At 45.4% G+C, this 17,976-nt stretch overlaps 1 protein-coding gene across 1 annotated transcript in view; it reads left to right on the forward strand.

Annotated features, from left to right (window-relative positions):
- cpm (carboxypeptidase M) overlaps positions 1 to 17,976 on the forward strand; it is a gene marked incomplete at its 5' end in the record, with an annotated part of 55,593 nt that overhangs the window by 25,536 nt on the left and 12,081 nt on the right. Inside the window, 2 exon segments of the mRNA XM_045722390.1 lie at positions 9,594 to 9,781; positions 11,438 to 11,608. Coding sequence (XP_045578346.1) covers positions 9,594 to 9,781; positions 11,438 to 11,608 — 359 coding nt within the window.

Here is a 17,976-nt window from a genome sequence, read left to right on the forward strand (position 1 = left end):
AAAACACAGTGAAGGATTTGACCAGGCATCCTGTAGGTTTGTAGCCAGCGGTATGATACTGTTAAAACACAGTGAAGGATTTGACCAGGCATCCTGTAGGTTTGTAGCCAGCGGTATGATACTGTTAAAACACAGTGAAAGATTTGACCAGGCATCCTGTAGGTTTGCAGCCAGCGGTATGATACTGTTAAAACACAGTGAAGGATTTGACCAGGCATCCTGTAGGTTTGTAGCCAGCGGTATGGTGGTGTTAAAACACAGTGAAGGATTTGACCAGGCATCCTGTAGGTTTGTAGCCAGCGGTATGGTGGTGTTAAAACACAGTGAAGGATTTGACCAGGCATCCTGTAGGTTTGCAGCCAGCGGTATGGTGGTGTTAAAACACAGTGAAGGATTTGACCAGGCATCCTGTAGGTTTGTAGCCAGCGGTATGATACTGTTAAAACACAGTGAAGGATTTGACCAGGCATCCTGTAGGTTTGTAGCCAGCGGTATGATACTGTTAAAACACAGTGAAAGATTTGACCAGGCATCCTGTAGGTTTGTAGCCAGCGGTATGGTGGTGTTAAAACACAGTGAAGGATTTGACCTGGCATCCTGTAGGTTTGTAGCCAGCGGTATGATACTGTTAAAACACAGTGAAGGATTTGACCAGGCATCCTGTAGGTTTGTAGCCAGCGGTATGGTGGTGTTAAAACACAGTGAAGGATTTGACCAGGCATCCTGTAGGTTTGCAGCCAGCGGTGTGGTGGTGTTAAAACACAGTGAAGGATTTGACCAGGCATCCTGTAGGTTTGCAGCCAGCGGTATGGTGGTGTTAAAACACAGTGAAGGATTTGACCAGGCATCCTGTTGGTTTGCAGCCAGCGGTATGGTGGTGTTAAAACACAGTGAAGGATTTGACCAGACATCCTGTAGGTTTGTAGCCAGCGGTATGGTGGTGTTAAAACACAGTGAAGGATTTGACCAGGCATCCTGTAGGTTTGTAGCCAGCGGTATGGTGGTGTTAAAACACAGTGAAGGATTTGACCAGGCATCCTGTTGGTTTGCAGCCAGCGGTATGGTGGTGTTAAAACACAGTGAAGGATTTGACCAGGCATCCTGTAGGTTTGTAGCCAGCGGTATGGTGGTGTTAAAACACAGTGAAGGATTTGACCAGGCATCCTGTAGGTTTGTAGCCAGCGGTATGGTGGTGTTAAAACACAGTGAAGGATTTGACCAGACATCCTGTAGGTTTGCAGCCAGCGGTATGGTGGTGTTAAAACACAGTGAAGGATTTGACCAGGCATCCTGTAGGTTTGCAGCCAGCGGTATGATACTGTTAAAACACAGTGAAGGATTTGACCTGGCATCCTGTAGGTTTGTAGCCAGCGGTATGGTGGTGTTAAAACACAGTGAAGGATTTGACCAGGCATCCTGTTGGTTTGTAGCCAGCGGTATGATACTGTTAAAACACAGTGAAGGATTTGACCAGGCATCCTGTAGGTTTGCAGCCAGCGGTATGATACTGTTAAAACACAGTGAAGGATTTGACCAGGCATCCTGTAGGTTTCTTAACTGTTGAGTTTTTCAAACCTTCGACCACCCAGAGATACGTATGTTTTTACTCAATTCTGATTCTTGGAAGTTAAAAGCCATTGGAGTGAGCTCTCCCCCCCCCCGTAATGAAGATGAGTTAAAAGCCATTGGAGTGAGCTCTCCCCCCCCCTGTAATGAAGATGAGTAAAAAGCCATTGGAGTGAGCTCTCCCCCCCCGTAATGAAGATGAGTTAAAAGCCATTGGAGTGAGCTCTCCCCCCCCTGTAATGAAGATGAGTTAAAAGCCATTGGAGTGAGCTCTCCCCCCTGTAATGAAGATGAGTTAAAAGCCATTGGAGTGAGCTCCCCCCCGTAATGAAGATGAGTTAAAAGCCATTGGAGTGAGCTCTCCCCCCTGTAATGAAGATGAGTTAAAAGCCATTGGAGTGAGCTCTCCCCCCCTGTAATGAAGATGAGTTAAAAGCCATTGGAGTGAGCTCTCCCCCCGTAATGAAGATGAGTTAAAAGCCATTAGAGTGAGCTCTCCCCCGTAATGAAGATGCTGTTGAAGATATGTTGATGATAAAGAGATGTCTGTTGTGTAGTGGATGACGAGCATTAGCAGACCACAAACTCTCAACATCAAAGCGTTGTAAACATCTAAGCTCATAGGAATTCCTGCAGGGGATCATTTGTTTCTCTGTGGTCTGGGGTAAACCGACCTGATCGTGTGTGTGAGACCTGGTCGTGCTGTGTTTGAAGCACTGTTAAAGGCACAATCTGGGATATTTCCTACTGGTCATTTGCTGAAAGGTCAGGCAGCCTGTGCTGACCCGCTGCTGCAGTGTTTTTAAAAGCATTGGGTTGAAATAGGAATTAAAATATACTTGACTCAATATTTATGCCAAGACAATGCTTTTTACATCCTTGAGAGGTAGTGAACAAGTGTACACTTGGAGGATAAGGAATGATTGCACTACCTCCTTGAGAGGTAGTGAACCAGGCAGTCAGCCACATGGCAGACAGCTATACCAGGCAGTCAGCCACAGGCCAGACAGCTATACCAGGCAGTCAGCCACAGGCCAGACAGATATACCAGGCAGTCAGCCACAGGGCAGACAGCTATACCAGGCAGTCAGCCACAGGGCAGACAGCTATACCAGGCAGTCAGCCACAGGGCAGACAGCTATACCAGGCAGTCAGCCACAGGCCAGACAGATATACCAGGCAGTCAGCCACAGGGCAGACAGCTATACCAGTCAGTCAGCCACAGGCCAGACAGATATACCAGGCAGTCAGCCACAGGCCAGACAGATAAACCAGGCAGTCAGCCACAGGCCAGACAGATAAACCAGGCATCACCAGAGTACCATACGGGCTGCACCAGAGGCAGCTCTGTAAATGTTTTTACTCAATATACTGTCCATTTTTGAACGTTGGACTCCCTGGAAAGCAGTGGCGATTGTTACTGAGTAGATAAATAAAACCCAAGTGCTGCTGGTAAGCTTTCTTGACTTGGACATAATGTTTTCCAACACATTTAACCAGCTAAACAGCTGCTCTTAGTGAATATGTTAAGAGTTTCGGATTGTTCAGAATGAGTACAGGTGACTGATGTTTCCACATCAAGCAGACGTCTTCTTCAGAGTGTAGAAACGTCAGTCCCCTGTACTCATCCTGAACAATGGAATAAAGTGAGCTGAATTATTCTCCAAATCCTTTCTGCCTTGAATCAGTTTCTTGGTAAGCCCTTTTCATAGTTTTTGTCATTGCTGTCCAGCACCCCTCCTTTCCTGCGTTTGCTGAAGCCAAGGTCCACCTGAACTCTAATCTACCTAAATAGATTCATTATATAATGTTGATTAATTCTCCACGACATTGTCATTCACCTGATGAGATGTGAAGAAAAAAAAAAGTTTTTGTTAACGTATGATAGGGGCCCCCGGGTCGCCAGTTTTCCTGGAAGGGGGTCCCTGGTCAAAAAAAGGTTGAAGACCCCTGATGAAGAGACTCGGCCTGGGAGGGAATCAAACTGCAATGTGGTATTATCTGTCCCTCCATTACCTCCCCTTTATCTGTCCCTCCATTACCTATCCTTTATCTGTCCCTCCATTACCTATCCTTTATCTGTCCCTCCATTACCTATCCTTTATCTGTCCCTCCATGACCTCCCCTTTATCTGTCCCTCCATTACCTATCCTTTATCTGTCCCTCCATTACCTATCCTTTATCTGTCCCTCCATTACCTATCCTTTATCTGTCCCTCCATGACCTCCCCTTTATCTGTCCCTCCATTACCTATCCTTTATCTGTCCCTCCATTACCTCCCCTTTATCTGTCCCTCCATTACCTATCCTTTATCTGTCCCTCCATGACCTCCCCTTTATCTGTCCCTCCATTACCTATCCTTTATCTGTCCCTCCATTACCTATCCTTTATCTGTCCCTCCATTACCTATCCTTTATCTGTCCCTCCATGACCTCCCCTTTATCTGTCCCTCCATTACCTATCCTTTATCTGTCCCTCCATTACCTATCCTTTATCTGTCCCTCCATTACCTATCCTTTATCTGTCCCTCCATGACCTCCCCTTTATCTGTCCCTCCATTACCTATCCTTTATCTGTCCCTCCATTACCTATCCTTTATCTGTCCCTCCATGACCTCCCCTTTATCTGTCCCTCCATTACCTATCCTTTATCTGTCCCTCCATGACCTCCCCTTTATCTGTCCCTCCATTACCTATCCTTTATCTGTCCCTCCATTACCTATCCTTTATCTGTCCCTCCATTACCTATCCTTTATCTGTCCCTCCATTACCTATCCTTTATCTGTCCCTCCATTACCTATCCTTTATCTGTGGCTGACTGTCCCTCCATGACCTCCCCTTTATCTGTCCCTTCATTACCTCCCCTTTATCTGTCCCTCCATGACCTCCCCTTTATCTGTCCCTCCATTACCTCCCCTTTATATGTTTTTCCATGACCTCCCCTTTATCTGTCCCTCCATGACCTCCCCTTTATCTGTCCCTCCATTACCTCAGAAAAAAAATCTGTTTCATCCTTGGGAGCAATTTCCAAATGCCTGAAGGTACCATGTTCATCTGTACAAACAATAGTACACAAGTATAAACACCATGGGACCACGCTGCCATCATACCGCTCAGGAAGGAGACGCGTTCTGTCTCCTGGAGATTAATGTACTTTGGTTCGAAAGGTGCAAATCAATCCCAGAACAACAGCAAAGGACCTTCTGAAGATGCTGGAGGAAACAGGTACAAAAGTATCTATATCCACAGTAAAACGAGTCCTATATCGACATAACCTGAAAGGCCGCTCAGCAAGGAAGAAGCCACTGCTCCAAAACCGCCATAAAAAAGCCAGACTATGGTTTGTAACTGCACATGGGGACAAAGATCGTACTTTTTGGAGAAATGTCCTCTGGTCTGATGAAACAAAAATAGAACTGTTCGGCCATAATGACCATTGTTATGTTTGGAGGAAAAAGGGGGAGGCTTGCAAGCCGAAGAACACCATCCCAACCGTGAAGCACGGGGGTGGCAGCATCATGTTGTGGGGGTGCTTTGCTGCAGGAGGGACTGGTGCACTTCACAAAATAGATGGCATCATGAGGAAGGACAATTATGTGGACATATTGAAGCAACATCTCAAGACATCAGTCAGAAAGTTAAAGCTTGGTCGCTAATGGGTCTTCCAAATGGACAATGACCCCAAGCATACTTCCAAAGTTGTGGCAAAATGGCTTAAGGACAACAAAGTCAAGGTATTGGAGTGGCCGTCACAAAGCCCTGACCTCAATCCTATAGAAAATTTGTGGGGAGAACTGAAAAAGTGTGTGCGAACAAGGAGGCCTACAAACCTGACTCAGTTACACCAGCTCTGTCAGGAGGAATGGGCCAAAATTCCCCCAACTTATTGTGGGAAGCTTGTGGAAGGCTACCCAAAATGTTTGACCCAAGTTAAACAATTTAAAGGCAATGCTACCAAATACTAATTGAGTGTATGTAAACTTCTGACCCACTGGGAATGTGATGAAATAAATAAAAGCTGAAATAAACTATTCTCTCTACTATTATTCTGACATTTCACATTCTTAAAATAAAGTGGTGATCCTAACTGACCTAAGATAGGGAAATGTTACTAGGATTAAATGTCAGGAATTGTGAAAAACTGAGTTTAAATGTATTTCACTTTAACTGTAGTGCCCAGGCGCTGGTCAACAGTAGTGCACTGTATAGGGAATAGTGTGTTATTTGGGACGCAGAGCTGGATTCACAGCAGGAATTTTAATCAAGGCTGCGACTGGCCCTGAACCTCATGAATGGACCGACATGTGATTTATGTATCTCTTCACTAAGACCTGAAGACGCTCAAATGATGTTACTGGATGGTATTAGAGGTCTTAAGTCACTGTGAATGTCATCACAGAGCAGAGAGAGAGAACAGTAGAAAGACAGTGGTTTGGTATAGGTCCACCTTAGTCTGTACGGTTACTGACTGTTTGGTATAGGTCCACCTTAGTCTGTACGGTTACTGACTGTTTGGTATAGGTCCACCTTAGTCTGTACGGTTACTGACTGTTTGGTATAGGTCCACCTTAGTCTGTACGGTTACTGACTGTTTGGTATAGGTCCACCTTAGTCTGTACGGTTACTGACTGTTTGGTATAGGTCCACCTTAGTCTGTACGGTTACTGACTGTTTGGTATAGGTCCACCTTAGTCTGTACGGTTACTGACTGTTTGGTATAGGTCCACCTTAGTCTGTACGGTTACTGACTGTTTGGTATAGGTCCACCTTAGTCTGTACGGTGAGTGACTGTTTGGTATCCTCGCTCGTCATCTTTCAATGCGGCAGGATGCCACTGGGTAAACAGCGACCGCGGAATTTCAATCGAGCTCTCTGCCTGAATCTTATGAATGGACCAATGACTGTTTTTTAAATAAGGAATGGTCTGATGATAGTGAATGGGACATCAGTGCTCTGAATGTCTTCACAGAGCAAAGAGAGGGCAATAGAAAGAGAGAGGGAAACAATTCCACCAGCTGTTGGTGCTTCCAGACAGGTCCCCTTGTCTGTCCCTATTTTAACCCTCTTTATACATGTGGTTGTGTGTTTAGATGACGCCATTTGGCATGCCCCATGGATCTCAGTTTGTACTGATGGCTATGTGGGGGGGAATAAACCTGAACTAAAACATTCCATTCTGAAACAATACAAACATTAACGAGATCCATGGCTGAACGACGACATTAACATACAGCTGGCGGGTTAAACACTCTATCGTCAGAAGAGAACAGCATTAAGACACGGGGCCGGGGGCATATGCATTTACGTAAACAACAGCTGGTGCACGATATCTAAGGAAGTCTCGAGGTTTTGCTCGCCTGAGGTAGAGTATCTCATGATAAGCTGTAGACCACACTATCCACCTAGAGAGTTTTCATCTGTATTTTTTGTAGCTGTCTACATACCACCACAAACCGATGCTGGCACTAAAACCACACTCAATGAGCTGTATACTGCCATAAGCTAACAGGAAAACACTCATCCAGAGGCAGCGCTCCTAGTGGCCGGGGACTTTAATGCACGGAAACTTCAATCAGTTTTACCTCATTTCTATCAGCATGTTAAATGTGCAACCAGAGGGAAAATAATTTTAGACCACCTTTACTCCACACACAGAGATGCGTACAAAGCTCTCCCTCGCCCTCATATGGTCAATCTGACCATAATTCTATCCTGCTGACAAGCAAAAATTAAAGCAGGAAGCATCAGTGACTCAGTCTATAAAAAGTGGTCAGATGAAGCAGATGCTAATCTACAGGACTGTTTTGCTAGCACAGAGTGGAATATGTTCCAGGATTCTTCCAATGGCATTGAGGAGTACACCACATCAGTCACTGGCTTCATCAATAAGGGCATCGAGGACGTCATCCCCACAGTGACTGTACGTACATACACCAACCAGAAGCCATGGATTACAGGCAACATTCGCACTGAGCTAAAGGGTAGAGCTGCCTCTTTCAAGGAGCGGGACTCTAACCCGGAAGCTTATAAGAAATCCTGCTATTCCCTCCAACGAACCATCAAACAGGCAAAGCATCAATACAGGACTAAGATTGAATCGTACTACACCGGCTCCAACTCTCGTCGGATGTGGCAGGGCCTGCAAACTATTACAGACTACAAAGGGAAGCACAGCCGAGAGCTGCCCAGTGACATGAGCCTACCAGACAAGCTAAATAAATTCTATGCTCGCTTCGAGGCAAGTAACATGCATGAGAGCCTCAGCTGTTCCGGATGACTGTGTGATCACGCTCCCCACAGCCAATGTGAGTAAGACCTTTTAAACAGGTCAACATTCACAAGGCCGCAAGGCCAGATGGATTACCAGGACTTGTACTCCGAGCATGCGCTGACCAACTGGCAAGTGTCTTCACTGACATTTTTAACCTCTCCCTGTCTGTAATACCAACATGTTTCAAGCAGATCACCATTGTCCCTGTGCCCAAGAACACTAAGGTAACCTGCCTTAATGACTACCGACCCGTAGCACTCACCTCCGTAGCCATGAAATACTTTGAAAGGCTGGTCATGGCTCACATCAACACCATTATCCCAGAAACCCTAGACCCACTCCAATTTGCATACCGCACCAACAGATCCACAGACGATGCAATCTCTATTGCACTCCACACTGCCTTTTCCCACCTAGACAAAAGGAACACCAATGTGAGAATGCTATTAATTGACTACAGCTCAGCGTTCAACACCATAGTTCCCTCAAAGCTCATCAATAAGCTAACAACCCTGGGACTAAACACCTCCCTCTGCAACTGGATCCTGGACTTCCTGACGGGCTGCCCCCAGGTGGTAAGGGTAGGTAACAACACATCCGCCACCCTGGTCCTCAACACTGGAGCCCCTCAGGGGTGCGTGCTCAGTCCCCTTCTGTACTCCCTGTTCACTCATGACTGCATGGCCAGACACGACTCCAACACCATCATTAAGTTTGCTGATGACACAACAGTGGTAGGCCTGATCACCGACAGCTATGAGACAGCCTATTGGGAGGAGGTCAGATACCTGGCCGTGTGGTGCAAGGACAACATCCTCTCCCTCAATGTGATCAAGACAAAGGAGATGATTGTGGACTACAGGAAAAAGAGGGCCGAGCACGCCTCCATTCTCATCGACGGGCTGCAGTGGAGCAGGTTGAGAGTTTCAAGTTCCTTGGCGTCCACATCACCAACAAACTAACATGGTCCAAGCACACCAAGACAGTCGTGAAGAGGGCACGACAAAATCTACTCCCCCCAGGAGACTAAAAAGATTTGGCATGGGTCCTCAGATCCTCAAAAGGTTTTACAGCTGCACCATCGAGAGCATCCTGACGGGTTGCATCACTGCCTGGTATGGCAACTGCTTGGCATCCGACCGCAAGGCATTACAGAGGGTAGTGCGTACGGTCCAGTACATCACTGGGGCTGAGCTTCCTGCCATCCAGGACCTCTATACCAGGCGGTGTCAGAGGAAGGCCCTAAAAATTGTCAAAGACTCCAGGCACCCTAGTCATAGACTGTTCTCTCTGCTACCGCACAGCAAGTGGTACCTGAGCGCCAAGTCTAGGTCCAAGAGGCTCCTTAATAGCTTCTACCCCCAGACTATTTGCATTGTACCCCCCCCGGAACGCTGCTGCTACTCTCTGTTATTATCTATGCATATTTACATTAATAACTCTACCTACATGTACATAATTACCTCAACACCGGTGCCCCCGCACACTGACTCTGTACCGGTACCCTCTGTATATAGCCCCGCTATTGTTATTTACTGCTGCTCTTTAACCATTTGTTATTCTTATCTCTTACTCTTTTTTTGGTATTTTCTTAACTGCATTGTTGGTTAAGGGCTTGTAAGTAAGCATTTCACTAAGGTCTACCTACACCTAAGGTCTACCTACATCTGTTGCATGTGACAAATGAAATTGTATTTTATTTGGTCAGTACCTAGTGAACTTAATATTCTGTATTTTGTCATATGGTTCCCTGACAGGTTCAATAAGAACGGCATCGATCTGAACAGGAACTTCCCAGATGCCTTCTCTAAGAAGGAGAGTGGAATGAGAGAGATGGAGGTGAGAGCCATTATGGACTGGCTGAAGACTGAGAGCTTCGTCCTGTCAGCCAACCTGCACGGTGGGGCTGTGGTGGCCAGCTACCCCTACGACAACAGCAATGGAGGTATGTTACACCGTCACACACAGAGAGAGAGAGAGAGGCTGAGTGATAACCAATATAGAGACTACTAGAATGACTACAGAGCAGAGGAACAATATAGACTACAGAGTAGAGTAACAATATAGAGACTACTAGAATGACTACAGAGTAGAGTAACAATATAGAGACTACTAGAATGACTACAGAGCAGAGTAACAATATAGACTACAGAGTAGAGTAACAATATAGAGACTACTAGAATGACTACAGAGTAGAGTAACACTATAGAGACTACTAGAATGACTATAGAGTAGAGTAACAATATAGACTACAGAGTAGAGTAACAATATAGACTACAGAGCAGAGTAACAATATAGACTACAGAGTAGAGTAACAATATAGAGACTACTAGAATGACTACAGAGTAGAGTAACAATATAGACTACAGAGTAGAGTAACAATATAGAGACTACTAGAATGACTACAGAGTAGAGTAACAATATAGACTACAGAGTAGAGTAACAATATAGAGACTACTAGAATGACTACAGAGCAGAGGAACAATATAGAGACTACTAGAATGACTACAGAGCAGAGTAACAATATAGAGACTACTAGAATGACTACAGAGTAGAGTAACAATATAGAGACTACTAGAATGACTACAGAGCAGAGTAACAATATAGACTACAGAGTACAGTAACAATATAGAGACTACTAGAATGACTACAGAGTAGAGTAACAATATAGAGACTACTAGAATGACTACAGAGCAGAGTAACAATATAGACTACAGAGTAGAGTAACAATATAGAGACTACTAGAATGACTACAGAGTAGAGTAACAATATAGAGACTACTAGAATGACTACAGAGCAGAGTAACAATATAGACTACAGAGTAGAGTAACAATATAGAGACTACTAGAATGACTACAGAGTAGAGTAACACTATAGAGACTACTAGAATGACTATAGAGTAGAGTAACAATATAGAGACTACTAGAATGACTATGGAGTAGAGTAACAATATAGAGACTACTAGAATGACTACAGAGTAGAGTAACAATATAGAGACTACTAGAATGACTACGGAGTAGAGTAACAATATAGAGACTACTAGAATGACTACAGAGCAGAGTAACAATATAGACTACAGAGTAGAGTAACAATATAGAGACTACTAGAATGACTACAGAGCAGAGTAACAACAGGTGTCCTTGTGAAGAGATCAATAAGTCAATCACGTCAATATTGGTTGTTTCCACTGTGTCCCAAATAGCCCAGGGCCCTGGTCAAAAGTAGTGTACTATATAGGGAATAGGGCTCTGGTCTAAAGTAGTGCACTATATAGGGAATAGGCTCTGGTCTAAAGTAGTATACTATATAGGGAATAGGGCTCTGGTCTAAAGTAGTATACTATATAGGGAATAGGGCTCTGGTCTAAAGTAGTGCACTATATAGGGAATAGGGCTCTGGTCTAAAGTAGTATACTATATAGGGAATAGGGCTCTGGTCTAAAGTAGTATACTATATAGGGAATAGGGCCCTGGTCAAAAGTAGTGTACTATATAGGGAATAGGGCTCTGGTCTAAAGTAGTGCACTATATAGGGAATAGGGCTCTGGTCTAAAGTAGTATACTATATAGGGAATAGGTTGACATGTTATGTTGTCACCCAGGTAGTGAGCTGCAGAGTGGATCCAGTGTTGCCCCTGACAACGACGTGTTGATCCAGCTGGCTAAGACCTACTCCTACACCCACAGCAAGATGCACAAGGGAGACCACTGTTACGACTCCAAGGACTTTAAGGAGGGCATCACCAACGGTTACTACTGGTACCCTCTACCAGGTCAGTCAGTAAATCTATCAGTTTACAGATCTGGGGTACTACTGGTATCCTCTACCAGGTCAGTCAGTAAATGTATCAGCTTACAGATCTGGGGTACTACTGGTATCCTCTACCAGGTCAGTCAGTAAATGTATCAGCTTACAGATCTGGGGTACTACTGGTATCCTCTACCAGGTCAGTCAGTAAATCTATCAGTTTACAGATCTGGGGTACTACTGGTACCCTCTACCAGGTCAGTCAGTAAATCTATCAGCTTACAGATCTGGGGTACTACTGGTACCCTCTACCAGGTCAGTAAATCTATCAGCTTACAGATCTGGGGTACTACTGGTACCCTCTACCAGGTCAGTCAGTAAATCTATCAGTTTACAGATCTGGGGTACTACTGGTACCCTCTACCAGGTCAGTCAGTAAATCTATCAGCTTACAGATCTGGGGTACTACTGGTATCCTCTACCAGGTCAGTCAGTAAATCTATCAGCTTACAGATCTGGGGTACTACTGGTATCCTCTACCAGGTCAGTCAGTAAATCTATCAGTTTACAGATCTGGGCTACTACTGGTATCCTCTACCAGGTCAGTCAGTAAATGTATCAGCTTACAGATCTGGGGTACTACTGGTACCCTCTACCAGGTCAGTCAGTAAATCTATCAGCTTACAGATCTGGGGTACTACTGGTATCCTCTACCAGGTCAGTAAATCTATCAGTTTACAGATCTGGGGTACTACTGGTACCCTCTACCAGGTCAGTCAGTAAATCTATCAGCTTACAGATCTGGGCTACTACTGGTACCCTCTACCAGGGCAGTCAGTAAATCTATCAGTTTACAGATCTGGGGTACTACTGGTATCCTCTACCAGGTCAGTCAGTAAATCTATCAGCTTACAGATCTGGGGTACTACTGGTATCCTCTACCAGGTCAGTCAGTAAATCTATCAGTTTACAGATCTGGGGTACTACTGGTATCCTCTACCAGGTCAGTCAGTAAATCTATCAGCTTACAGATCTGGGGTACTACTAGTATCCTCTACCAGGTCAGTCAGTAAATCTATCAGCTTACAGATCTGGGGTACTACTGGTACCCTCTACCAGGTCAGTCAGTAAATCTATCAGCTTACAGATCTGGGGTACTACTGGTACCCTCTACCAGGTCAGTCAGTAAATCTATCAGCTTACAGATCTGGGGTACTACTGGTATCCTCTACCAGGTCAGTCAGTAAATCTATCAGTTTACAGATCTGGGGTACTACTGGTATCCTCTACCAGGTCAGTCAGTAAATCTATCAGCTTACAGATCTGGGGTACTACTGGTATCCTCTACCAGGTCAGTCAGTAAATCTATCAGTTTACAGATCTGGGGTACTACTGGTACCCTCTACCAGGTCAGTCAGTAAATCTATCAGTTTACAGATCTGGGGTACTACTGGTACCCTCTACCAGGTCAGTCAGTAAATCTATCAGTTTACAGATCTGGGGTACTACTGGTATCCTCTACCAGGTCAGTCAGTAAATCTATCAGCTTACAGATCTGGGGTACTACTAGTATCCTCTACCAGGTCAGTCAGTAAATCTATCAGCTTACAGATCTGGGGTACTACTGGTATCCTCTACCAGGTCAGTAAATCTATCAGCTTACAGATCTGGGGTACTACTGGTATCCTCTACCAGGTCAGTAAATCTATCAGTTTACAGATCTGGGGTAATAGCTAAGGGTGATGGGTTGACAGTTGCAAGCCCCCCCCTCTGTCGGGTTCAAAGTTCAAACCACGGGACTAATTTGCTACAATACTAATACTAGAGGTCACGTGTACAGACATGACCTTTCACTGGGGGAACCTGTCAGTGTTGTCATCACCCTGGAGATGTTGGGTTAAGATTTAGCAGAGTTAATAACACATCCAAGTCAGAACTGAAGTCCGTCTTGTCTAAAATAGAACGTTCTCGTAAATCATTCATGTCAATGGGAGATTTATGTAAATATTCCGGTATGTTCCACATCATCTCAGTGTAGATACATATAGAACTGCATACGGCCGTTCAGCCTTTCCCTTCACCCTATAGATACTGGTCTAATAGACTACAGTGACTGGTAGAGTGACGACCGTTCAGCCTTTCCCTTCACCCTATAGATACTGGTCTAATAGACTACAGTGACTGGTAGAGTGACGACCGTTCAGCCTTTCCCTTCACCCTATAGATAATGGTCTAATAGACTACAGTGACTGGTAGAGTGACGACCGTTCAGCCTTTCCCTTCACCCTATAGATACTGGTCTAATAGACTACAGTGACTGGTAGAGTGACGACCGTTCAGCCTTTCCCTTCACCCTATAGATACTGGTCTAATAGACTACAGTGACTGGTAGAGTGACGTCCGTTCAGCCTTTCCCTTCACCCTATAGATACTGGTCTAATAGACTACAGTGACTGGTAGAGTGACGTCCGTTCAGCCTTTCCCTTCACCCTATAGATACTGGTCTGATAGACTACAGTGACTGGTAGAGTGACGACCGTTCAGCCTTTCCCTTCACCCTATAGATACTGGTCTAATAGACTACAGTGACTGGTAGAGTGACGACCGTTCAGCCTTTCCCTTCACCCTATAGATACTGGTCTAATAGACTACAGTGACTGGTAGAGTGACGACCGTTCAGCCTTTCCCTTCACCCTATAGATACTGGTCTAATAGACTACAGTGACTGGTAGAGTGACGTCCGTTCAGCCTTTCCCTTCACCCTATAGATACTGGTCTAATAGACTACAGTGACTGGTAGAGTGACGTCCGTTCAGCCTTTCCCTTCACCCTATAGATACTGGTCTAATAGACTACAGTGACTGGTAGAGTGACGACCGTTCAGCCTTTCCCTTCACCCTATAGATACTGGTCTAATAGACTACAGTGACTGGTAGAGTGACGACCGTTCAGCCTTTCCCTTCACCCTATAGATACTGGTCTAATAGACTACAGTGACTGGTAGAGTGACGACCGTTCAGCCTTTCCCTTCACCCTATAGATACTGGTCTAATAGACTACAGTGACTGGTAGAGTGACGACCGTTCAGCCTTTCCCTTCACCCTATAGATACTGGTCTAATAGACTACAGTGACTGGTAGAGTGACGACCGTTCAGCCTTTCCCTTCACCCTATAGATACTGGTCTAATAGACTACAGTGACTGGTAGAGTGACGTCCGTTCAGCCTTTCCCTTCACCCTATAGATACTGGTCTAATAGACTACAGTGACTGGTAGAGTGACGACCGTTCAGCCTTTCCCTTCACCCTATAGATACTGGTCTGATAGACTACAGTGACTGGTAGAGTGACGACCGTTCAGCCTTTCCCTTCACCCTATAGATACTGGTCTGATAGACTACAGTGACTGGTAGAGTGACGACCGTTCAGCCTTTCCCTTCACCCTATAGATACTGGTCTGATAGACTACAGTGACTGGTAGAGTGACGACCGTTCAGCCTTTCCCTTCACCCTATAGATACTGGTCTAATAGACTACAGTGACTGGTAGAGTGACGACCGTTCAGCCTTTCCCTTCACCCTATAGATACTGGTCTAATAGACTACAGTGACTGGTAGAGTGACGACCGTTCAGCCTTTCCCTTCACCCTATAGATACTGGTCTAATAGACTACAGTGACTGGTAGAGTGACGACCGTTCAGCCTTTCCCTTCACCCTATAGATACTGGTCTAATAGACTACAGTGACTGGTAGAGTGACGACCGTTCAGCCTTTCCCTTCACCCTATAGATACTGGTCTAATAGACTACAGTGACTGGTAGAGTGACGACCGTTCAGCCTTTCCCTTCACCCTATAGATACTGGTCTAATAGACTACAGTGACTGGTAGAGTGACGTCCGTTCAGCCTTTCCCTTCACCCTATAGATACTGGTCTAATAGACTACAGTGACTGGTAGAGTGACGACCGTTCAGCCTTTCCCTTCACCCTATAGATACTGGTCTAATAGACTACAGTGACTGGTAGAGTGACGTCCGTTCAGCCTTTCCCTTCACCCTATAGATACTGGTCTAATAGACTACAGTGACTGGTAGAGTGACGACCGTTCAGCCTTTCCCTTCACCCTATAGATACTGGTCTAATAGACTACAGTGACTGGTAGAGTGACGTCCGTTCAGCCTTTCCCTTCACCCTATAGATACTGGTCTAATAGACTACAGTGACTGGTAGAGTGACGACCGTTCAGCCTTTCCCTTCACCCTATAGATACTGGTCTAATAGACTACAGTGACTGGTAGAGTGACGACCGTTCAGCCTTTCCCTTCACCCTATAGATACTGGTCTAATAGACTACAGTGACTGGTAGAGTGACGACCGTTCAGCCTTTCCCTTCACCCTATAGATACTGGTCTAATAGACTACAGTGACTGGTAGAGTGACGATCCGTTCAGCCTTTCCCTTCACCCTATAGATACTGGTCTAATAGACTACAGTGACTGGTAGAGTGACGACCGTTCAGCCTTTCCCTTCACCCTATAGATACTGGTCTAATAGACTACAGTGACTGGTAGAGTGACGACCGTTCAGCCTTTCCCTTCACCCTATAGATACTGGTCTAATAGACTACAGTGACTGGTAGAGTGACGTCCGTTCAGCCTTTCCCTTCACCCTATAGATACTGGTCTAATAGACTACAGTGACTGGTAGAGTGACGACCGTTCAGCCTTTCCCTTCACCCTATAGATACTGGTCTAATAGACTACAGTGACTGGTAGAGTGACGACCGTTCAGCCTTTCCCTTCACCCTATAGATACTGGTCTAATAGACTACAGTGACTGGTAGAGTGACGACCGTTCAGCCTTTCCCTTCACCCTATAGATACTGGTCTAATAGACTACAGTGACTGGTAGAGTGACGTCCGTTCAGCCTTTCCCTTCACCCTATAGATACTGGTCTAATAGACTACAGTGACTGGTAGAGTGACGACCGTTCAGCCTTTCCCTTCACCCTATAGATACTGGTCTAATAGACTACAGTGACTGGTAGAGTGACGTCCGTTCAGCCTTTCCCTTCACCCTATAGATACTGGTCTAATAGACTACAGTGACTGGTAGAGTGACGACCGTTCAGCCTTTCCCTTCACCCTATAGATACTGGTCTAATAGACTACAGTGACTGGTAGAGTGACGACCGTTCAGCCTTTCCCTTCACCCTATAGATACTGGTCTGATAGACTACAGTGACTGGTAGAGTGACGACCGTTCAGCCTTTCCCTTCACCCTATAGATACTGGTCTAATAGACTACAGTGACTGGTAGAGTGACGTCCGTTCAGCCTTTCCCTTCACCCTATAGATACTGGTCTGATAGACTACAGTGACTGGTAGAGTGACGACCGTTCAGCCTTTCCCTTCACCCTATAGATACTGGTCTAATAGACTACAGTGACTGGTAGAGTGACGACCGTTCAGCCTTTCCCTTCACCCTATAGATACTGGTCTAATAGACTACAGTGACTGGTAGAGTGACGACCGTTCAGCCTTTCCCTTCACCCTATAGATACTGGTCTAATAGACTACAGTGACTGGTAGAGTGACGTCCGTTCAGCCTTTCCCTTCACCCTATAGATACTGGTCTAATAGACTACAGTGACTGGTAGAGTGACGACCGTTCAGCCTTTCCCTTCACCCTATAGATACTGGTCTGATAGACTACAGTGACTGGTAGAGTGACGACCGTTCAGCCTTTCCCTTCACCCTATAGATACTGGTCTGATAGACTACAGTGATTGGTAGAGTGACGACCGTTCAGCCTTTCCCTTCACCCTATAGATACTGGTCTAATAGACTACAGTGACTGGTAGAGTGACGACCGTTCAGCCTTTCCCTTCACCCTATAGATACTGGTCTAATAGACTACAGTGACTGGTAGAGTGACGACCGTTCAGCCTTTCCCTTCACCCTATAGATACTGGTCTAATAGACTACAGTGACTGGTAGAGTGACGACCGTTCAGCCTTTCCCTTCACCCTATAGATACTGGTCTAATAGACTACAGTGACTGGTAGAGTGACGACCGTTCAGCCTTTCCCTTCACCCTATAGATACTGGTCTAATAGACTACAGTGACTGGTAGAGTGACGACCGTTCAGCCTTTCCCTTCACCCTATAGATAATGGTCTAATAGACTACAGTGACTGGTAGAGTGACGACCGTTCAGCCTTTCCCTTCACCCTATAGATACTGGTCTAATAGACTACAGTGACTGGTAGAGTGACGTCCGTTCAGCCTTTCCCTTCACCCTATAGATACTGGTCTGATAGACTACAGTGACTGGTAGAGTGACGACCGTTCAGCCTTTCCCTTCACCCTATAGATACTGGTCTAATAGACTAC

This window comes from Salmo salar, chromosome ssa07 (genome assembly GCF_905237065.1).
Source record: "Salmo salar chromosome ssa07, Ssal_v3.1, whole genome shotgun sequence".
NCBI classification, from domain to species: domain Eukaryota; kingdom Metazoa; phylum Chordata; class Actinopteri; order Salmoniformes; family Salmonidae; genus Salmo; species Salmo salar.